Below are 23848 nucleotides of genomic sequence, written 5' to 3' on the forward strand. Positions count from 1 at the left end.
TCTTCCCTGGACTTTTGCTGATATGATATTATGCAGATTATACGTAGAAATTATGAGTTTTTATGTTCTAATAACTTAGAGACATATGTTAGCTTCTATCAAAACAAAGATGATTTCTCACCAGATATGAAGATATGCAAAAATGGGAAAAGGAATCTTGAATCTCAGAAGTTTAATGTGGACTGACAGACTTTTGTATATCTTTTCTGGTAGCTGAAACCAAAATAAAACACATTGATGCACATTTTATTATAAGGAACTGTGAAAAAATAATTCTTGAGTTATGAGTATGAGAGTGAAGAAACTTTACAGGAACCCAAGATTCATCCTTCTCAATATTTCCATGGTTCTGATGGTGAGTTCTGTGGCTGATTCTCCTGCAGGAACTCACCTTTATAATATTTTACAAAATTACGTAATGCTCAGAGTGCAATGTCATCGTCAGCAATACCAAAATAACAACAAAATCCCTCATGACATAACTAACAGACCTCCAAGGATTCTTAACCCAACAATGCTTGGAAATAGTACAAACATATTATCAATACAAAAAACAACACTGAAATTACATAAAAAAAGGAGTGCAGAGACGAATTAAAAGAAAAACAGAAAAAAGAAGAACTATGATGTACTAACCTGTTTGTTCATTAGCAAATGAAACTCAATTAAAATCTACATGTAACTTGCAAAAAGAAAGAGAGAAAATGAGATTATGAGATTTAAAATTTGAGAGAAGAAGAATAACAGACGTATATATATCAATAATTTAACTCAATTTACAAATCAAAGAGTGATAGTTTCTATAGATAAGTATGAAATTCAAAATTTAAAAATATAACAAATAAAGGAGTAAATCATGCATGATTGATTAGTCTAAAATCGTTTTCCATAGATAGCTTACTTTTTGAATTTCAAATTATAAATATAGATTAAGAATATTTATACAAACATACCAAATCAATACAAAAAAATAATACTAAAATTACAAAAAAGAAAGAGTAAAAGAGACGGCATATCAAATCAATACAAAAAATTATACTAAAATTACAAAAAAAAAAGTAAAAAATCGAATAAAAAGAAAAAAATTGCAAATAGAAGAATGAGAGATAAATGTCTGATATAATTTGAAATAGTGGTTTTTGAAGGTAGATATATTTGAATAGATAGTTTTATCGTATTCATGGCTAAAATTGTGGATCTTGAGTAGCACACATATAATATTAATTGGGTAATTTGATTGGATATGAGATAATTAAGGAAATTTGAATTTCAAAAAAAAAACAATTGAATGTGTAAATAAAGAATGAGTGAGAATAAGGAAACCAATAATTATCATTGAATTAGTGTTGCAACAGATGTGAGAAAATTATGCAAATCTTTCCTTAAATAAGATGTTTAAATTTTAAAATTCAAAACTTTTCCATGTTTAGTGTTTTGATGGGTAAAAAAATGGGCAAACTTATATGGATATATCCATGGATATATAGATTTTATACTTAATATGGGTCATGGGTAAATTTATTTACCCATTGGGTAAATTTTGTGGATATATCCATGTATCTAGTGATTTTATACTTAATATGGGTTATGGGTACCCATTTGAAAAATGGGTAAATTAAGGAGTAGTCATTAAGAATATATAGCAAACATTCAAATCGTCCGATTCTCTCCTTGCACTTCATCTGAATTGTGATCATGAAAACATGTCTAATCAAGTCCGATATATACCTTATAGGAACATAGTACATAACATCATTTACTAAAAAATAGTTACATACGTACACCTACAAAAGAGTTTGACATACATGATAAACATGTACATAACATGATTATATGGCCTAAAAAAGGAAGAAGCAATGTATCCTCCGAGCAGGTCAGATAAATGATTTAAAATTGACCATCGATTGTACGCTAGTGCAAAATATCAAAAAGTATGTTTATCAATATAAAAAATATTTGACTTTTATGTTACACAGCAATGCATCCTTAATTATCGTGAATATAACTATAGGGCAATAAAGAGTAAAACTTAATTAAACAATTTGGTTGTAATTTCAGAACTAACCATGACCCACATTTGCAAAATTTAAAGTAATATATATGAAAAAAGTTCAGAAAGTGGCATACCTTCCTACATATATATAGCAAATGCCGCCTATAATGAACAAAAATGATCTTGTCAAATTAATTAAAAAGTGACAAACAGAGATTATTAGATTAATTAAAATAAAAGAAGATCACCAGTATTTAGCAAAAAAAAAAGAATACCACCCACAGAAGAACATCAAACTAAACAAAAAATTTACTAATCTAACCACACTTGCAAAATCATTACATAAAAATAAAATTTTAACCAAAATTTGTAAGTAGAAAATTATGAATATCCAGAATTAAGTAGGAATATCGTCTAAGAATTTACATCTGAACACATATTTTTAATGGACAATAAAATAGTGAACAAAAGATAAATGCCCCAAATTCGAAATACATACTATCACATTCAAATCAAAAGTTTGAAATTCAGGATAAAACATATAACTAAACACAAATATCTTAAGTATTTAATATCAATGATGAGATACCATAGCCTATCACTTTCCGTTTACATCATCAGTGACTGCAAATAAAATATTAAATCAAGAAGATGTACATCGTCAGTGACTTTTGAATCTAAAATTATATATGTAAATATTTATATATTTGATCTACATACCTTTCGTAAAAGTCGAACTAACAATTTTTCTGTGTTTTTATTGTTCTTGGCTTCAGCATTCTTGCAAAGAATGAAAAAGAAATCGAAACATGATTAGATGAATGGTGAGAGAAAGGATAAGCAAACTGTATGTACCTTTTTTCATGTCTGAATGTTGCAATTGTGCAACTGTGATTTTGAATTTGAAATTGTGGTGACTGTCGTAGATGCTCCCACGATTATTGAGGAGGTTACTTGACACATTTCTAAAAATAATGTTTGCTGATTAGAACCTGCAGTTTAAATTAAAAACGGGTTGCTCCAATGTCATGGATAGTCCACCAAATCATATGATGTTATTATAAGTAAACAAAGGAGATGAATACCTGATGTACTTGTTCCTCGAGAATCCATCCGGATATATTCAGTAAATCATGAATCTGGTTTTAACAAATGAACAACATATTCTGTAAACTTGTATGACGAACATGATACACATCAAATCTTCATCAAGAATTTTATGAAAAAATTAGGTCATGCTTGCAAAGAATGAGAGAGAATAAGGAAATCAATAATTATCATTGAATTAGTGTTGTAACAGATGTGAAAAAATCATGCAAATCTTTCCTTAGATAAGATGTTTAAATTTTAAAATTCAAAAAAATTTCATGTTTAGTGTTGTGATGGGTAAAAAAATGGGTAAACTTATATGTGGATATCCATGGATATATAGATTTTATACTTAATATGGGCCATGGGTAAATTTATTTACCCATTGGGTAATTTTTTTGGATATATCCATGGATCTAGTGATTTTATACTTAATATGAGCTATGAGTAAATTTTTTTACCCATTTGGAAAATGGGTAAATTAAGAAGTACACTTTAAGAATATATAGATAATATAATGGTTTTAAGTTATATAATCATAAATATAAAATTGTATATATATATATTGATGCAGTTCGGATTGAAAGCAGCTTCGGTTAAGGTCAAACCAAAATCAACCCATAATGCGCGAATTTTTGAAGTAGTTGAACCGTAACCGCAAATCATATTTGGAATTCAATTTGGGTCGATTTAATATTAGTTCAATTTATGCGGATTATGCGGATTATGCGGTTTGATCCGAACCGTGATCACCCTGCTTGGCACTTGATACTTAAGGCAGGCTTCATCCGATCCAAGATCATGAGTCTCAGGTCGAGTCTATTTGGGCTTCAGACTGTGTTTTTACAAGTGGCCTTTCTTTAGAATTGTCTTAGGCCCAATACTAGAATGTTCGTATTTGTTCACTGTTAACTATATATTCAACTGTCAATTCTTCTTCTGCTGCTGCTGTCGTCTCAGGTAATGCCCCTTGTTCTTTTTCTTTTTATTTCTATGTGCCATCTTCATGTGTTTATAAACTTATGTTCGTATCTTTGTTATATAACTTGTGTCATTGGTTTATATGAAAAAAATACTTATGTTTTATGGTGTTCGAGTGATCATTGAATTTTATGTTGTGCCTCATTTTATTTAAATGTTTCTTGTTCAATTGTTCATGCGATTACCATTGATTAGTTATGTTATTTTTATCGTAAATCAACTTTTGAGAACTAGAATCAAGAAGAGATTTATTTTATATGATGTAAGAGTTTGATGAAAATCCCATGAGAGTTGTCACTTTTTGTGTAATTTCGGGAGTTTGCTTAATGAATAATGATAGCTAGATTTACTTGGAGTGATCAGGTGTATAAGGATTAGGGAAATGTGGATGGAACATTAAATTAAACCTGGAAAAGAGGGGAAGTAGTCGTTGGATATTCGGTAATGTGGATTTAGTGACAGCATTTCACAAGTGTCAGCTTATTAATTATAGTACTCTTTCAGATTTCTTTCTAATTATTGTTTGCGGATTTTAGACTTAGATGCAATGCCATATAAATCATGTGCAGCGTTGAATTAGTATTCCTTGTGAACTCAATTCTATGTGCTCTTCTTTTTTTGGGTAAATCTATCATGAGATATCTTGTTTTTTCTTTCTAACATTAAATTTTAATGTGTTTTTGTTCAATAGCATAGCTACTCATAATGTAGAAGCAACCACTTCCGGATCATACAAAATGCCACATTACATCAAATGTGCAATTTTTTTTGTCGAGTTTCTCATATATAGATGATATAAATGTGTGTGCGTGTGGTGTGTTTATCTTTTATTTTTGCATTTGTAGCTGGCAGCCATTTATTAATGTTTCTTCTTCATTTGCTAGCAGAAGCTGAAGCGTATTTCAGTATCGAATAATATTGGTATTTGAAGTGAGGCAAGAGACATTATGCTGCAGATCAAATTGAGAGACAAGGGTGGTCCCTCCGCAGAAGGTGGCGTAGGGGTAAAGGCATCTTCAGGTGGTGAGGCAACTACAGCAGCATGCCCCGATCACCTTAAAATTGCTGATCTTGCGGTCGCCAAAAGGCTTGGTTCAGTAACTAGTGCCGCTTCTTTTGTCAAGACTGTGGGCCGTAAAGCACGTCCAGAAATGGGTGAACGGGTTCATATATGTCTTCAGTGTAATTTCCCAATTGCTATATATGGACGTCTGGTACGAGCAAAATATTACTCTCTACTTCAACTGATTGTCCTGTTTTCAAATCCCTTTTTGTAGGAAATAATTGCTAGCTTTTTCTTTTCTTTTTTGTTTTATAAGCCAGAAGCATGTTCATATATACAAATGCGTGTGTCTGTGAGGAGTATATAACCTTTAGTATATACTAACGCATCTTTGTGATTGCATTCTTCGCAAATTTCAACTTTCAACATTTCACGATCCCTAATTTTTTCCTTGTTAGGTAAGTTTACTTGATATATATATATTGGTTGTAAATGTTTTTCCTTTTCCTCTTGAAACAAAAACCTAGTAATAAGGTGGAATGGTACATTTGGTTATGTAAACTTATAAGATATACAACTTCAATAAGCAATTATAGCACATATTGCAAATTTTACCAAGCAATATGATCAGTATTATTTCCAATATAAACTCTGGTAACCTTTTGCAATTAAATAGCTATATGATTATGTTGTGGTCAATACCAAACATTATGTATTGAATTATGTGTCTCGCTACATGTAATAAAACACTGCTTTATCTGATGAGCCCTACCCGCTTTATCCAGATCTATAGTTTCCGCAGGTTTCTCTTTCTGTGCAAATATGTATAGCTATAAATTTATTATCCCTTTCTATTGTAAGTCCCTCTCCCTCCTAACTGGGTTTTCCCTGGATATATTAATTTAGAAAACACTGAATTAAAGGTAACCCTCCTACAGCCCTAAGTAAGTAATCTTTTAGAAAACTAGGCAAACTTAAATCAAACAAAATTACAGGATTTCAGAGCTGAGCAGTTCTTTTACAGGATTAAGTCAGAAACAATAACCCTATCCCTGGATCTGATAATATATGTCTTGATTAATAATCAAAAAATTCCCATCCAATTATAAATCCGCTACGTCATCATTTTGGTCCAACTTTGAAGATTAAATATCAAATGACTATCTGACATAAGAGTGTCATATTCTTGCACTTATCATTTTGTGCTATTGCAGAGCCCTTGCGACCATGCTTTCTGTCTGGATTGTGCAAGGAGTGGTTCAACATGCTATTTGTAAGGATCATTCATTTCCCATGATGCTTGCTTACAAATTGCATTTTATTTTAAAGTTCTTTTGTGTTGTATGATTTGAACTAAAATCATTAAGGGCGATACTTAGTAGTATTGCATTATAGGCAGGAATCCATGACATTTATTTTTGGTTATATTACTGATTAATTTTCTATGAGTAAAACAACTAGGTATCATGCACACTTTTCCTGGTAAACCAGTTTTGCTTTCTGTTAAATCATTTTTGTGAAAATACTGACATATGAGTCCTTTGTTTTTTTGTGTGTTCGTTGGCAGTTGTGATGAACGTATTCAGAAGATCCAGACAATTAAGGTGCATGAAGGGATCTGGATATGTGCTGCTCCTGATTGTTTCAAGTCTTTTCTTAAGAAAGATGAGTTTGATACTCATGTTCGTAGTAGCCATGGTGACCTTATTAAGAAAAATGACTCGGAGGTTGCCAGTGCTAGCAAACCGACTTCAGAGTCTACTGTTCAAGCACCGGCAAAGTCTGCTTTACTTCCTAGCTCAAGCTCTCAGCAGAAGGATCAACATGAAGGTATGCAGCAGAAGCTTGAACCACCATTTTTAGGACCCGTTCCAAATCTTGTGTCAGGCACAGTACCTTACAACAGCAATTCTCGAGGCTATGATAAGCTTGATGCCCGTAACCAGTTTTTGCAAGAGAATGTTGGCCTTCAGGGTACGCATCCACAAGAATATGGGAAGTTTCAGAAGTCTCAGCTAGGAGTTTCAGATAAGAGTCCAATCACAGAAAATGCTATTCAGTTCAACCAGGCTCCTAATACTGTAAGGCCGCTTAATCCTAATCTATTTCAGATTCCCCCACCATTCAATGATCCACAGTTGGGACGAGATGGAATTCCATTTAATGGCCCTTCATTTCAACAGGAACAAGATTCAGATCCAGATGGTGAACAATGGCAGGGTTCAATGTTAGGTTTTCCACCGCGTCCTATGGTGGGACATGTTAACTTCATGGGGAACAATTACACACAGCCATGGGGTGTAGGACCAACTGGTGGATTCTCTGACCATGCTCTTGTAGGTAGGCAAAATATAGATGCTTTTAAGAACCTTTCAATGTCAGATTCACATGGAAGAGTTGAAGTTTTTCAAGGAAATGTCAAACAGAATGAGCCCTCATATCAGGCTCTCTATCCTGCAGCCAACAAAGATAGGGAGCACTTGTCAGGTCAGAATGCTCGCGACCCAAGAGATGTAATGGGTATGCTCCCACCGCCACCTGGTCCACGCCCACCACACTCATCACAGGTCAATCGTTCTCACTCCTCCGCTGGTGGTGCTGGTCACGGTGCACAGGCCCCGTGGTGACAAGCTGAGCATCAAGACAACTCTGGAGGTGCTCGTGAGTACTGAATTTGCTTTTCCTTATTTAATATGCTATGTATTCTCCTTTTAAAAGCTTCTGGAGTTATGGCCAGGCGCCAGCCATCTGATGGTGCTTATTTCTAATTTTAAGTGCATTAGCGATTTGAGAACTATGCGTACTTTGTTGCCAGACTGCAATCCTTAGTGATTTTCAGTCTGTGCTTGAACTATTTGGTTTTTTGAATCTGTGGGATTTTCCATAATGGTGTTGTTTTCTTTTGTTGTTCCTCCTACCATTTTATGATGTTTGTATGCGCTTGCATGCTTTGTTTTTCTCCTGGCTTTCTACCATTTTTCTTAGCATTCCATGTTTGCTATTTGTGGCGGAAAATATTTGTGTGTTATTTCAAATGTAGCTTTAAATACTTCAAATCACCATTTTTTCTAAAATAAGAATCCTATAATAGTCATTTCTTCCCAAAAAGAAGAACCAATTGATGCAATGATCTCGTATAGCAATATATATCTATCCTATATTCATATCCTCTTCTTGCAGTTTGCTCTAGCATGACTTCATTGGTGCATTCTGGATGCTCCAAAGTCATCAGGAGGTATAATATTATACTATTAGTTGCAATAGTTTAGAATCTCTTAAAGTAAAGACCAAGTATGTTCTGTTTTGGTTATGCTTCAATTAGTTAAAAGTGTATGAATTGTTATTTGACCTGCAAAAAAATATTATCTTCAACTAAAATGTCAAGGTCCAAATAAGTTATCAGTAGCAGCAATCAGCATACAATAAATAATGTAAATGGATAACCATTACGTGGTTGCCTACTTGCCCCTGTGACGACTTTGTGAAAGTTGAAAACCGCCATCGCTTGCTTACGAGTTACAAGTCAGATAAACATTAATAGAGTCTGACGCAATATATTTGTGGAGCATATATAAATAAATAAAGATATCAATAAAGATATGAAATCTCAATCGACATGAAGAGCATGATTTGTGGAGGGAATATATAAGGCTATCATTCAATATAATTATTATTTTAAATACTAACATATGATATTGATATTTTCATTTCCATTAACCCAACTCATTTTATTCATAAAACAAACGTAATATTTGTATTGTTTCTCCTAATAACTATGTCCTAATTAATTTGGTATTGCTAATATTTTGATATAATACAATGTACAAAATTTTTGTTTTAATTATCACTAGTCTCCCTTCTCAACTGTGGTTGACAATTTGAAGTGATATCGATAATTCACAATTTTGTGATTGATTTCTTCAGTCTGCGGATAAATTATGGGCTATAAGTTTAGATATTATATTTTATTTACCTAGCGTCAATATTTTAAAGAAGATAATGAAATGTATTTAGAGACTAGAGTTTGTTGTGATCGTGAGATGATTGATTTATCTTTATTTATTCTTAAGTTGACAATCCATTTTCATAGATTTTGTCATTCATTATAGAAAAAGAGTTGTGCAACACTTTGATATTAATTCTAGTTACCAATAATGTATTGTCTGATGAATCTTAATTAGATCCTAAAACAGTATAATCCAGGAAGTCACACATTGTCTTCTTTTTAATCTTGTTTAGTACATCTTAATCAAATAAACAATGCACACAATCTATTGGATGTCACTATAATTATATGCTTAATGCGAACAATTACATGTGCTGTCTAAGTGCTTAGTGTAATCAAGTCTAACTGCTTAGTGTAATCAAGACAACATGCATGTGATCAGTTGGTGTAATTTTTTTAGTACTCCATTTTGTCTTGATTACACCAAGCAGGTGTTGAGAAACTCACTAACAAGTATAGCAACATAGAGGCAAGTGTATAAAGAATTTAACAAGTTTAGGCCAAGACCACAGTTAACAAAACAAAACATGCAGGTAAACAAAATCAGTAACTGAAATAACGAAGAGAGAAAGAAAGATGTACCCAAAACCATAGCTTTCAACAGTGACTGAAATAAAGGTTTACAGATACAAAATGCCAAGAAAATAATCACAGCCGAGTCACCATGCCTTGCTCGAAGTCCTGGCTGCTCTTGAAGAGATTATTGCCCCCTACCTGCTGCGTTTGGGATGTGCGCAATATCTCCACCAGGATAAAACAGCTCGGAGTTTATGTTAACAGCAGCAACAAAACCTCCACTTCGACCAGCACCTCAGTCGCCGGAAAATATCAGCACTTCAGGACTTATGGGAGAGAAATGCAGAGAGGTTGAAGAGAAGAGATGAGAATGTAGTGTGTTGTATATATCTATTCATTCAGTTTAGCCTCTATTTATAGGAGAGGAAAAATGAAACTGTCAACACACTTAATGTCTATATTAAACTGCTTCATTAATAAAAAATAAAAACTGATCAGATTTTGAATTCATTAATGAAAAAAAAAATCAAAACTGATCAGCTTTTGAATTTAAATTATTTGTAACAGCTTTTCACATTAACACCCACATTATTATCAGAACTTAAGTTAAGTTCTGATTTAACTCATCAGTACTTAAGTTCTGATTCGACTCATCAGTACTTAAGTTCTGATTCTGATATCAGAACTTGTTAAGTTCTGATTTTATTCATCAGTTCTTAAGTTCTGATTCTAATATCAGAACTTGTTACAGATCAGATTATTTGCAGGTTCAATATATTTAGACTACTTAGCCTATTTCAGAACCCAGCCCAATAATCCAATCACCGATAAATAAATTCGAATTAAAATAATTCTCAAATAAATAAAATCATCGCCCAGGTCGCCTCGCGTACGCGAGACGCCGAGACATTCGCCCAAATCGCCCTTCGGCCCGGTCCGGTCCGGTCCGGTCCGGTGCGTGGCGGGGCGGGGCGGGGCGCGCGTGTGTGTGTGTGTGCGCGTGAAGCACACAACAACACAATGGACCATCACACACCTTAGTAGTTGTATACTACTCATGTGGGTAATACCATATAAAGCACACAACCCCCTTTATTTATTTCAATGTGGGACAAACATTCTCAAATTTTCCAAGCTTTTCCAAGCTACTTTCAACTCTCATTTCATATGGATTTCATTAAGAAAATTCTTAAAACCATACATGAAAATTTAAGTTCAAATATCATTGAACAATTTCCAATCATTAGATTTTAGGATTAACATCAAGAACATAATTAAATTAAGCTCTAAAATCCTAATTTTCTAACAATCCCCCACAAATCCATACAGAAATGTGATCAATTTCCCATCATGACTTGTTTTTCAGAGTTGGTACCCTTCCGGGTTTGAACCCTCCTAATTCCTCTACTTCAATGGCTATCGGACTCAGATGGAATGTTTCACCTTGAATCTTAATCCGTTTAGTATAACCATATTCCATAGACGACGACAAGTCAAAGGTTATGGTGCCAATCTACGGCTTTGAGACATTAATGGTCATGTCTCGATCCTGTTCGTCGAATGCTTCAAGGATTAACCCTATCCTCTAATTGCGACCACACAATTACATTCGCTTAGCTGGGCATCTCCAGAGATATACTGCCTCTATCTCGTCAAATGACTTGATCCCATTCAGAGTTTTAACACTCTTGCTTTTCTGGCAGTGTCAGTACCTTCTAGGTTTACAGGGGATAGACTCAGATACTATAGTATCATCTATGTAGCAAAGGTACTACCAACTCATCCTTACAGCTTGTTATTACCCATTGAATACACTTCAAGGGATCTCCTCTCATGTGTATTGGGTTCCCACTGTTGATGAATTATGATGGGTTGACAATCCTATCCCCAACCTTGACTTAAGGACCACTGCAGGTTCCAGTCCTTTAGTAAGAGGATCAGCTATATTATTCTGAGTTCCTATGAACTCTATAGCTATGATCCTATCAGTCACTAAACCCCTTATAGACTTGAGTCTAACTTGGATGTGTCTCTTAGTTTTAGCATTATGCTTTTTACTGCTAATCTTGTCGATAGTTGTTCGACTATCACAGTGAATAGCAATAGCAGGAAGCGGTCTGCTTACTACAGGTATTGCAGACATAAGTCCGTGTAACCATTCAGCCTCCGTCCCTGTGGCATCAAGTGCACACAACTCAGCCTCAAAAGTAGACCGAGTAACAATAGTCTGTCTGCTTGACTTCCAGGATATTGCTCCACCAGCCAAGGTGAACACGTATCCAGTCACTCCATTGGAACCAAACTTCTTAGCTATCCAACTTGCATCACTGTACCCTTCAAGCACACCAGGAAATCTCCTGTAGTGTAAACTAAGGTACATTGTGCCTTTTAGATATCTAAGTACTCTATCAAGAGCATCCCAATGAGTTCTGTTTGGACAGCTTGTATATCTCGCCAATTTAGACACAGAATATGAAATATCTGGTCTAGTACAGTTAGCAAGATACTGCAAGCTTCCAATAATCTGAGAATACCTTAACTGAGACACAGGCACTCCTGAAGTATTCTTGACAAGGGCAACTTTCGAATCATAAGGTGTACTAGCGATTCTACACTGTGAATAACCATATTTCTCAAGTATAGATTTCTCTATATAATGAGATTGAGTCAAGGTTATTCCTTCAGTGGACTGAATCAATTTGATTCCAAGAATCACACTTGCCTCACCCATATCCTTCATTTCAAAATGCCTTTTCAAGAATTCTTTAGTCTCGTTAATAATCTCAATATTGGTTCCAAACAATAAAATATCATCCACATATAGGCACAAGATAACACACTCATTACCTTTAACTTTAGTGTAGACACACTTATCACTTTCATTAATCTTATAACTGAAAGGCAATATAGTTTCATCAAACTTTTTATGCCAATCTCTGGGAGCTTGTTTCAAGCCATAGATGGACTTGATCAACTTACATACTTTCCTTTCATTGCCTGATGCAACAAATCCATCAGGCTGATCCATATAAATCTCTTCCTCAAGTTCACCATGAAGAAAAGCCGTCTTTACATCCATCTGATGAATGATAAGACCATGGACTGAAGCCAATGCTATAAGCATTCGGATTGTTACCATTCTTGCAACCGGAGAGTATGTATCAAAATAATCAATTCCTTCATTTTGCTTAAAACCCTTAGCTACCAGTCTAGCTTTGTACTTATCTATTGAGCCGTCAGGGTTCAACTTCCTTTTAAAGACCCATTTGCACCCAATAGTAGAACACCCAGGAGGGAGATCAACCAACTCCCATGTTCCATTGGAAACAATAGAGTCAATTTCACTCTTGACAGCGCCCTTCCAGTGCCTTGACTCAGAAGAATCCATAGCTTGCCGGAAAGTTAAAGGTTCGTCCTCGATATTGTAAGTGATGAAATCACCTCCAAAATCCTTGACTATTTTTGCACGCTTACTTCTCCTTGGTTCCTCTAATTCTTTAGGAATAGAGCTACTACTAGGTTCCGCCCCCACATTTGTCATCTTTTCCACATGATCAGGAATAGAACTTGATGTGTGAGTAGGATCTTCCTCAGAAGTCGTTTCAGGTATTCCAGTCTTCATAGGGTAGACATCCTCAAAGAATGTCGCATCTCGAAATTCAACTATCGTGTTTGCCACTATACCATCTATGTCAGATTTTAACACTAAAAATCTCATAGCTGTAGTGGTTTCAAGATAGCCCAGAAAGATACAGTCAACAGTCTTTGGACCTAGTTTCTTTCTCTTGTGTTCAGGAACAAGCACCTTAGCAAGGCACCCCCACACACGAAGATACTTAAGACTAGTCATCCTGCCTTTCCATAACTCCAAGGGTGTTTTATCCATGTGTTTCAGAGGGACTCTATTCAAAATATGGCAAGCCGTATTTAGAGCCTCTCCCCACATGTATTTAGGCAACCCAGAGTTAATAAGCATACTATTAATCATATCTTTAAATGTTCTGTTCTTTCGCTCAGCAACCCCATTAGACTCAGGTGTGTATGGTGGAGTAACTTCATGAACTATACCATTGTTTGCACAAAATTCATTAAAAGCATTACTCGTATACTCACCACCTCTATCAGATCTCAATCTTTTAAGTAACTTACTAGTTTGTTTTTCTACTTCAGTTTTATATATAATGAATTTACTAAGTGCTTCATCCTTATGTCTAAGTAAATAAACATAACAATATCTACTACTATCATCTATAAAAGTAATGAAGTATCTAAACTGGTCCTTGGTCAACACACCACCAAATTCACAAATATCAGTGTGTACTAAATCTAACAAGTCTGAATCCCTAACAACGTTATGAAAAGGTTTCCTTATCTGTTTAGCAGACACACATACTTGACATTTAGAATTCTTTTCTATGGTATATTTTGGAATCAACTCTAAGTTCATCATGTTCTTAAGAGCACCAAAGTTTAAATGACCTAGTCTAGCATGCCATATATTTGAGGATTCAATACAATTAACAGTAGGAATAACATTATTATTCAAACTTCCCAAAACGGGATCCGCATTAATAACAAATAAACCATTTGACAAGTAACCCTTGCCAAAGAATGTACCAGTGTGAATAAGAACTACTTTATTACACTTGAACGAAATTTTAAAACCACTAGAAACTAAACAGCTTCCACTTATTATATTTCTACGCATGTCGGGAACATGATGCACTCTCGTCAGAGATAGAATACGTCCTGAAGGGAACTTCAGATCCACGTTTCCAACTCCATGTACTTGAGCAGCACTAGCATTCCCCATCTTCACAGTCAGGCTATGACTCTGTTGATAAGATACAAATAAACTAATATCAGCACAAATATGTACATTAGCTCCAGTATCTATCAACCATTCATTTGACAGATAGGTAGAAAATATCACAGGGTTGTAGGATACATACCGGTCAACGTTGGTTTCAGAAGCCGTAGCCTCACCAACAATCATGTTCACTACAGGCCCACTTGCGGTTCCAAGCACAACATTTGCTTGTGCTACCTCGGTTTTCTTCGCTTTCTTCGTAGGGCAGTCCTTACTCCAGTGCCCAACCTGCCCACAAGACCAACATGGTTTGTTTGCCTTGGGTTTCTTGGCCTTGTCCTTGTCACTCTTAGGTTTATTACTATTAGCTTTCTTAGCAAAAGCCTTCCTCTTTTGTCCTACAGTTGTTATGTTTACCTTCGAGGTACCGTGTTCAGTTACACCCGAACTGCTACCACCACCAACGATAACCTCACTTTCGTTAACCATTATGCTAAATTCTAAATAACTAATAATCTCTTCAAGAATGTTGAGAAACTCACTAACAAGTATAGCAACATAGAGGCAAGTGTATAAAGAATTTAACAAGTTTAGGCCAAGACCACAGTTAACAAAACAAAACATGCAGGTAAACAAAATCAGTAACTGAAATAACGAAGAGAGAAAGAAAGATGTACCCGAAACCATAGCTTTCAACAGTGACTGAAATAAAGGTTTACAGATACAAAATGCCAAGAAAATAATCACAGCTGAGTCACCAGGCCTTGCTCGAAGTCCTGGCTGCTCTTGAAGAGATTATTGCCCCCTACCTGCTGCGTTTGGGATGTGCGCAATATCTCCACCAGGATAAAACAGCTCGGAGTTTATGTTAACAGCAGCAACAAAACCTCCACTTCGACCAACACCTCAGTCGCCGGAAAATATCAGCACTTCAGGACTTATGGGAGAGAAATGCAGAGAGGTTGAAGAGAAGAGATGAGAATGTAGTGTGTTGTATATATCTATTCATTCAGTTTAGCCTCTATTTATAGGAGAGGAAAAATGAAACTGTCAACACACTTAATGTCTGAATTAAACTGCTTCATTAATAAAAAATAAAAACTGATCAGATTTTGAATTCATTAATGAAAAAAAAATCAAAACTGATCAGCTTTTGAATTTAAATTATTTGTAACAGCTTTTCACGTTAAGTTCTGATTTTATTCATCAGTTCTTAAGTTCTGATTCTAATATCAGAACTTGTTACAGATCAGATTATTTGCAGGTTCAATATATTTAGACTACTTAGCCTATTTCAGAACCCAGCCCAATAATCCAATCACCGATAAATAAATTCGAATTAAAATAATTCTCAAATAAATAAAATCCTCGCCCAGGTCGCCTCGCGTACGCGAGACGCCGAGACATTCGCTCAAATCGCCCTTCGACCCGGTCCGGTGCGGTGCGGTGCGTGGCGGGGCGGGGCGGGGCGCGCGTGTGTGTGTGCGCGTGAAGCACACAACAACACAATGGACCATCACACACCTTAGTAGTTGTATACTACTCATGTGGGTAATACCATATAAAGCACACAACCCCCTTTATTTATTTCAATGTGGGACAAACATTCTCAAATTTTCCAAGCTTTTCCAAGCTAAATCGCCCTTCGACCCGACCCGGTCCGGTCCGGTGCGGTGCGGTGCGTGGCGGGGCGGGGCGGGGCGCGCATGTGTGTGTGCTCGTGAAGCACACAACAACACAATGGACCATCACACACCTTAGTAGTTGTATACTACTCATGTGGGTAATACCATATAAAGCACACAACCCCCTTTATTTATTTCAATGTGGGACAAACAAGTTTTTCCAAGCTACTTTCAACTCTCATTTCATATGGATTTCATTAAGAAAATTCTTAAAACCATACATGAAAATTTAAGTTCAAATATCATTGAACAATTTCCAATCATTAGATTTTAGGATTAACATCAAGAACATAATTAAATTAAACTCTAAAATCCTAATTTTCTAACAGCAGGTTACACTGAAAAAATATAATTCAGTTTTAATCTCCACTTTTTCATGAAGGGGAGAAGTTGCCCGGTCCGGACTCTCTTTTTAACAATAGAAGTAAAATGTTAGTATAAAGTTAGGATGGTATTTGGAGATGTACAATTCGGCTGAATTTTAAAAAAAAATTAAAGTTCAAAATTTACAGTGGGTAGAAATATTTTGAAATTATCCACGGGTTGGATTCGTACTTTAAATATATATATATATATATATATATATATATATATATATATTTTACCAGTTTATTATCTGACATAATTATTTTCTTTTTTCCATTCTCCCTTTTTCTTAAACAAAGTGTTAAATAAAGAAAAAGATTCTCCATTAAATTGGGTCAAATTTAACTATAATATCCTTCGAAAATCAATAGCTAAATGCTAGGATCCTAAAATGCCGTTAATTTGGTTCATGTGATTTAGAGGCTATTGCGTGAGCCCGTAGGATTTAGCTGCAATGAAAAAAATGCTAGGATCCTAAAATAATTTTTAAAATCGTTACCAAATTTTAGTATATAAAGACATACTATCTCTCTATTTTTATTATATGACGTTTAACTTTTTACACACACTTGAATATATTTTGACCACATATTTATACACATTAAATCACCTGATTACAGAATATTAAAATATGGGCAAAAAAAATCAAGTATTATATAATAAAAAATAGAAGAAATATTTGATACGTAGGAGTAGTTAGTTTTCTTTTAAGATCGAGGAAAAATAGGATAATTATATTATTCGTAAAAACTAATATTATTTTCACTATTATGATAGAGCTTGCACTTATCAAAATTTTTTAAATCAAACTTTTTTTATAATAATATAAAATTCCATATACATTCATATACATTCATAAATTAAAATATATAAAATATCATGTCGGGCCATTTAAAATAAGTTTTAATAACAAACTTGAGACAAGAAACGGATATATGTACCGTAGTTCCCGATCTCAAAGTCGATCGGATGTCATATCTTAGCATATCTCGAAGAAAACAAAAAAATAAACTACCTGACAACTTTTGTTGAAAAGAATCATGTAACTAAAAAGACACTTTTTTACTAAATTAAAATATTTAGCTAATTCTTACATGTACCAATTGCCTATACATACATAGGGAAGAATATAAACCCTAATTACCAAAAAGATTTGACAGAGAAAAGAGCCATTTTAGGGGCAACAAGGAAAATCTCTTTGAGGGTGATTGATTTATTTATTTCTATCACCCTCACCCTTTTTTTTTTAAAAAAATCTCAGATACAAATTCTTGTAATATTAATTATTTAATCATATTTTATACTATAATTATTACATATAAATTGACACTAGGGCTTTTTGTCCTGGGCCATTCCAAACCTTGTTTCTCTCTCCTGTCTTAACAATACATTCTTCCTGTTCCTGTCCTAAATATATATACAAATATATGTATGTATAGCCATGGCTAAAACCTCCAAGACCATCTTTTTTGTTTGTTTTTCTTATTTCTTTATCTGAGGGTGAAGATTTTCTCAAGGTGTTTGTGGGTAAGTTGAGTTTGTTGATTTTTTTGGTTGATATGTTTTGAAGAGTTGATTGAAATTCTGGGTTTTTATTGTTTTGCATTCTTGGGTTGGTGTTTTCTTAATATGACTTTAATGTTTCTGCATTGCTTCTTAGTTTGTTGTTAATATGATATTGGTAAAATTGATCAAGATTGTGTGTGTGTGTTGAATTTGCAGAATGTTTAATGTATAGATTTTGGGTGTGTGGAAATTTATGTTGTGGTGGATAGATATGAATGGGGATTGGTTTTGAAAGATTTTGAAATCTTTGGTTTGAATTTTTATTGGAATTTGCATATAATTCTTTTTTTGCTAACTAATTTGCAAATGATAAATTATGGAGAGCAATGGAATTACTGTATTTTAATTGGATTGTTTTTACACCATATTCATTTTCTTGGACTTTTTTTTGGAAAGAAGAGGATGCAAGATTGGTAGATTATGATGTTATCAAACAGAGAAAAGCTTGCAAATGATAAAGACTTGATTATGGAATTGCCTTTGATATTCAGATATTCACAAATCACCTCTCTGTCTTTCCCGAAAAAGGCTCATCTTCTGTTGTTTTCAGCTGTGTCTGATCTTTTTTTGTTTGGGGAGTTATAACTGTAGTTTTTTAAGTGAGTGTAGCTTTCCTTCCTTTTTTTATGATTTCGATAGAGATTTTTGAATATGATTGTCTTTATCTTTGTTCCTTGGGCAGGACTGTTTCATCTATAGTTATTTTGTCAAGGACTCCAAGTGCTATTTAACTGATTATTTTGCATTTTGTTTTTTATATTTTGATTGTATTTGCAAGGTTAAGATGGTTTTGGTGATGTATTGTAGTGAAGCACAGGCGCTAGTTTAGCTGTCTGCTTCTTGTGTACACGTAAATGGGCTGCTTTATGTCGGCACCTAAAAAACCTTCTCGGGGGCACGAGAACCCGGTAGCACTCGCATCCCAAACAGCTTGTAAGTTAATAGTTTATCTTAACATAATATAGAGAATTCAACAGCTTCACTTTGTGGGTTACAGTACTATGTTTTTAGCTTGTCTGTTTTGTTCTGCTCACTTATGTAATGACAAGTTTTTTTATTTACAGTTACTGTGAGTGAAGTCGAAGCACTATATGAGCTATATAAGAGCATCAGTAGTTCTGTAATTGATGATGGCCTAATAAACAAGGTACTTTTGTTTATGCATTATGGCATTCAGAAACGCTACATTTGTCATTCCCAATTTCATAACAAAATTTTATCGAAGTGATTAGCTGATTTTCTCACATTTGTTTTTAGGAACCTGTAAGATGGTATGTCATTTGTTTAGAACACATAATCCAAGTCATGTGAATCATTTTTTATTCATGTGCAATATGCAGGAGGAGTTTTTCATTTTGTTTAGAACACATAATCTGAGTCATATGACAACATATCTGATATTCATGTTGAATATGCAGGAGGAGTTTCAGTTGGCTATATTCAAGAACAAGAAAAGAGACAATCTTTTTGCTAATAGGGTATGTTATTTTAGGATTATATGTTTTTGATGTTTATTTGCGAGCTTCTGACTTTAGTATCATTTAATTGATAAACCACCTCTATGGTAAAGTTGCTGCGATATGTATGAACTTATTTACAGTTTCTGAATATGTACAGAATTTAATTCTTTCTCTTTCTATAACTCAAGAGTTTGTTCATAGTACCAGTTTTTTTAATATGAAACTGTCATTGTCCCTGCTTTTAAAGAAGTTTCTGAATATCCTTTTTTCTATTAGAAAATGTCGTTCAAATTTCTTAGTTGGAAACTTGACAATTAGAGAGACATAAATTTGCACATGCATATAGTGATACCAAGCTGATGGTCGAACTTTCTGTATACTGTGATGGTCTTCTGGTATATACATCAATGAGCTATTCATGTACATCTTCATTAACTTTATAAGGTTTTTATAATCATGAAGGGAAACATTTTGTAACAGTATTTTCTAATTCTGTCAGTAGTGAAAGTTTCAGGTCTTGGGTCATTTTTGCACTCTAAAACTTATTGAAATTTGTTTAAAATGATTATATAAGCTTAAAGGATTACACTTCTAATAAGCGTGTCATTTAGGATCATGTTCAGGCTAGTAGAATCTTGTTCATGCAATTTTCTGGCTGTCTCCGTAAATGGTAACGATGATAGAGTCCTGTCCTAGGTTGTGTCAGACATTGCCATTAATTCCGTGCTTCGCATGATTATTCTACTTGCAGATATTTGACCTTTTTGATGTTAAAAGGAAGGGGGTTATTGATTTTGGCGACTTTGTTAGATCACTCAATGTCTTCCATCCGAATGCCTCAAGGGAAGACAAGATTAATTGTAAGTTCAGGCGTTATAGTTAACTACTTTATGTTGTACAGTTTGTGATTTAACCCAAATTTTAATTCCTAAACAGTGTACTCATTTTTGATTTGGTACGGAAATGCAGTTACATTTATCCTCTATGATATGGACGGCACAGGGTATATTGAGCGGCATGAGGTAAATGATTTCAGCTATGAAATTCTAAAATGTTTGTATAATTTGGAAATCGACTATAAAATCCTCTTTCAACCTTTATAAAAGTGCACCTATTTTGGTGATACTTTATGAATCCCATTGCAGCCTAGAGATGCCAAGTGAAAGTCGTCAAATGGCCACAGTATCAATCCTTTGGCTCTAGACATTTAAATGTAAAATTTAATGGTTGGCAGGACACAATTGTCAGTAACTAGTCAATCTTGCAGTTGCCCCTATGAGTTAATCTGACATGAATTGAAGTAGTGTGAATAGTTCCCAAGTTGATGTGTATCTCTGTGTTAATTCTAGGCCCAATTTTCTAGGCCTATATAATTGAATGAAATAGAGATGCTTTACAATTTTCTATTTCTTAAAATTGGTTTCACCATCTTTCTGGTATCTTGGTAATTTCAGCACGAGATGGTTCTTCCTAGCTCATCTCTGTGATAGTGTGGTGTTGGTAAAGCATACATCAAGTAATTTCTGATAACTACTCGGTACCTGTTATCTGTTGCTAGCTTAGCAGAAACATATTTGCTGAAATGAAAACCTTGCACTAATGTTTATATCGTCATGTATCATTATGTATTAAGCGCTACATGCTTGCAGGCATCTGATGGTCTGTGATGTTTGCAGGTTAAGCAAATGGTGATTGCTATATTATTAGAGTCTGAAACAATGTTGGCTGATGAGGCCATTGAGAAAATACTGGATCAGGTTAATACTTTACTCTGAATTAGTTACTTGTCCCATTGATATCTTGACTGAAGATAGAAGAAGCTCTACAGCAGTAACTCTTAAGAAAGACATTGGGTTTCATCCATTTAATAGTGCATATATAATTTTGGTTACTGGTCACGTTAAATTACTTGATTTCAAGTTCGATTTGCGTGATATGGAACTAAATATGGTGTGTGTGGAAGGTTGGCTTTAAGTTCTTGTTAAGTGTGCAAAAATGATACAACTGAAACAAGCATAGGCTCGTTTGCAATATTCTAGTGATCTTGTAGTATATCCTGGTATTTCTTGTTCCCTAACACTCACTTTTTGTAATATTTTGAGCAGACATTTCTAGAAGTTGATGTAAATCGGGATGGGAAAATCGACAAAGAAGAATGGCTCAATTATGTAACAAAAAATCCTTCATTGCTTGACATAATGACCCTTCCTTATCTAAGGTATCTTTATCGCACTGTATTCTTGCCTTTTTATAATATTTCAAGCATCTTCATAAGCTCATATAGTCTGGAAAATATGCAGGGAAATTACCATGACTTTTCCCAGTTTTGTCTTCAATTCAGAGGTTGATGAGATTTCTAAATAAGCGAATTAATACTATTAGCCTATGATTTTTGTCTAGTTTAGTTAAGCAAGCAAGAGTACTGATTAGATATCTTCTACACATTTGAGTAGAAGTTCTTGTTACTGTCTGAGAAGGAATGCATCAACAGACAAGGCTGTGGCTAATTGTACACATGTTTTCTTTGTACAAATTTTAATCTGCATTTCTTTATCAGTAGTTCTTATCATAAGTAAAATCTTCATTACAAGGCATATATACACGAGTACAAAGGCACATATTTAAAGCAAGCTGATATTAGTTCATTGATACTGTAATATTCACTCAGATTATCAAAATCAGCTTTCATTGAGGAGTAAGATTAGGAGTTAATTTTGTATGGAATTGAAAATTAGGAGTTAGTTTTCAGAGGCATAGATGAAATTAAACTACTGAACGTTCTGAATAGGAAAACATTCACACCTCAGCAGAGGCGAGGCAGTGATAAATGAGCAGAGAGAAATGGATTCTAATGCAGTATACAGAACTCACAGGCCCCTGCATTTGAGCATATGGGGTCATCATCTTAGACAAGCAGTATCTTGAGATACAGATATAGACATTTAGGAGGCAAGGTTATTCCTACAAAGTTTTTAGGTATAGATTTTGTAATCAGTCTGTAGTTCCTTTGAGATCCTCATTTTCGTACAAAATTGTAACTCCTATGGCAAAAGAACTTGAACGTGAATCTCTTGTCTTTCTATATCTATCCATATCTATCCTACTTATTTAGGTTTATAAAATTGTTAAATGATGACGAATTTGTAAAGAATTGATCCCAAAATCCTACTTATTTTCATTCTCTTCTGAAAAAAATTAAACTACCACTACAGAATGAAAATTAGATTTTTTAATTAACATGTTATTTGAAAAATGATAAAACATTTTATCCTACTTCATAAAAATTATATAGATTATTCATTGTACAATGTAATTAAAAATACATTTGTATTCAAATATTTGTAAAATTAATCTTAAATTTTAAGTTATTCAATTTGATATGATTATAAAAAATAATCATATTCATGGAGTCCCTATTATTTTTTATTCTAAAATCATAACTTTATATTAAAATCCTATCTAATGGTTGAGATATTATGTTTTTAATAATTCAAAAACTAAAATAATAAACTCCATAATATAAATGTGTATTATGCTATTGTATTGTTAATGTTAAACAAGTAGAATATATACATGTTTTGCGTGAACATGTATGTTGTGCAAACCTGGGGTGTAAACGAGCTAAACTGTTCGTGAGTTACTCGAGCTCGGGTCGTAAAAAATTTGAATTCGGCTCGAAAATAATCGAGCTAAGCTCGAGCTTTTCGAATTTTTAACCGAGCCGAGCTCGAGCTTCAAATTATTCGGCTCGTAAGGTTCGTGAGCCTTATCGAGCCTCTATTATTTTTAATTTTTTTATTATAAATATATTTTAATGTAAATATAAATATTTAATATTTATTATATATTATTTATTTTTATCGAGTCGAACTCGAGCCGAACTCGAGTCGAACTGATCATATTTCGATTTTTTTTGTTAATATTTAGTGAATTAATTCGAGCTTTCGAGCCGAACTCAAGCCTACCGAACCTTTTACGAGCCGAGCTTCGAACTTGAAATTAAAGGCTCAATCGAGCTTGTTAGGAATATGTTGTGAACTTGATGACAAGTTAAACAAAACACCTCAGTAGATTTAACTTAGTGAATTTTGTAGCTCTCGAAGGATGTTCTAATATAGTCCCGACGGATGAACTTTATAGTCCCGACGGATGAACTTTATAGTCCCGACGGATGACAATTTGACATTCATTGAGAGTGTAGCTTATGTAACAAATAAGTACTGTAGCACATTTCTGCAAACAACATGTTTTAGTCTAGTAGATTCTGTAGGATTTTCTAAGTCATGTTGACTACTAGATTGATATGCAAAATAGGTTGGCTAATTGTAAATATGAGATGTCTTGTAATTATGTATAAGTGAAATAGAGTCAAG

General features: G+C 34.0%; 2 protein-coding genes across 4 annotated transcripts; both read left to right on the forward strand.

The window, feature by feature from the left end:
- The first annotated feature begins 3964 nt into the window (after positions 1–3964).
- On the forward strand, positions 3965–8205 carry LOC141667726 (E3 ubiquitin-protein ligase HAKAI homolog). 2 transcript variants are annotated; one of them, XM_074474332.1, is made up of 6 exons: positions 3965–4042; positions 4951–5277; positions 6281–6339; positions 6634–7147; positions 7250–7406; positions 7527–8205. In XM_074474332.1, exons 2-6 carry the CDS (start codon positions 5011–5013, stop codon positions 7691–7693), a joined length of 1164 nt encoding a protein of 387 aa, XP_074330433.1. In that variant the 5' UTR covers positions 3965–4042; positions 4951–5010; the 3' UTR covers positions 7694–8205. The 2 variants fall into 2 exon arrangements, with proteins under 2 accessions (XP_074330433.1, XP_074330432.1); XM_074474331.1 differs by having other exon boundaries at positions 7250–8185.
- Positions 8206–17708: 9503 nt separating this feature from the next.
- Positions 17709–22028, forward strand: LOC141667029 (calcineurin B-like protein 1). Of its 2 annotated transcripts, none has more exons than XM_074473328.1 (9): positions 17709–17976; positions 18823–18948; positions 19080–19162; positions 19434–19493; positions 20227–20335; positions 20445–20497; positions 21152–21232; positions 21581–21693; positions 21776–22028. In XM_074473328.1, exons 2-9 carry the CDS (start codon positions 18870–18872, stop codon positions 21837–21839), a joined length of 642 nt encoding a protein of 213 aa, XP_074329429.1. In that variant the 5' UTR covers positions 17709–17976; positions 18823–18869; the 3' UTR covers positions 21840–22028. The 2 variants fall into 2 exon arrangements, with proteins under 2 accessions (XP_074329429.1, XP_074329428.1); XM_074473327.1 differs by having other exon boundaries at positions 17710–17976; positions 18794–18948.
- Positions 22029–23848: the final 1820 nt, after the last annotated feature.

The sequence above is a fragment of the Apium graveolens genome, chromosome 6 (genome assembly GCF_009905375.1).
Source record: "Apium graveolens cultivar Ventura chromosome 6, ASM990537v1, whole genome shotgun sequence".
Lineage (NCBI taxonomy): Eukaryota > Viridiplantae > Streptophyta > Magnoliopsida > Apiales > Apiaceae > Apium > Apium graveolens.

Coding starts and splice junctions, on each gene's coding strand:
- LOC141667726 (XM_074474331.1), top strand. CDS start 5,011: ATGCTGCAGATCAAATTGAGAGACAAGGGTGGTCCCTCCGCAGAAGGT. Junction 5,278..6,280: donor TTGCTATATATGGACGTCTG/GTACGAGCAAAA, acceptor GTGCTATTGCAG/AGCCCTTGCGACCATGCTTT. Junction 6,340..6,633: donor AGTGGTTCAACATGCTATTT/GTAAGGATCATT, acceptor GTTCGTTGGCAG/TTGTGATGAACGTATTCAGA.
- LOC141667029 (XM_074473328.1), top strand. CDS start 18,870: ATGGGCTGCTTTATGTCGGCACCTAAAAAACCTTCTCGGGGGCACGAG. Junction 18,949..19,079: donor ACTCGCATCCCAAACAGCTT/GTAAGTTAATAG, acceptor TTTTATTTACAG/TTACTGTGAGTGAAGTCGAA. Junction 19,163..19,433: donor ATGATGGCCTAATAAACAAG/GTACTTTTGTTT, acceptor TTGAATATGCAG/GAGGAGTTTCAGTTGGCTAT.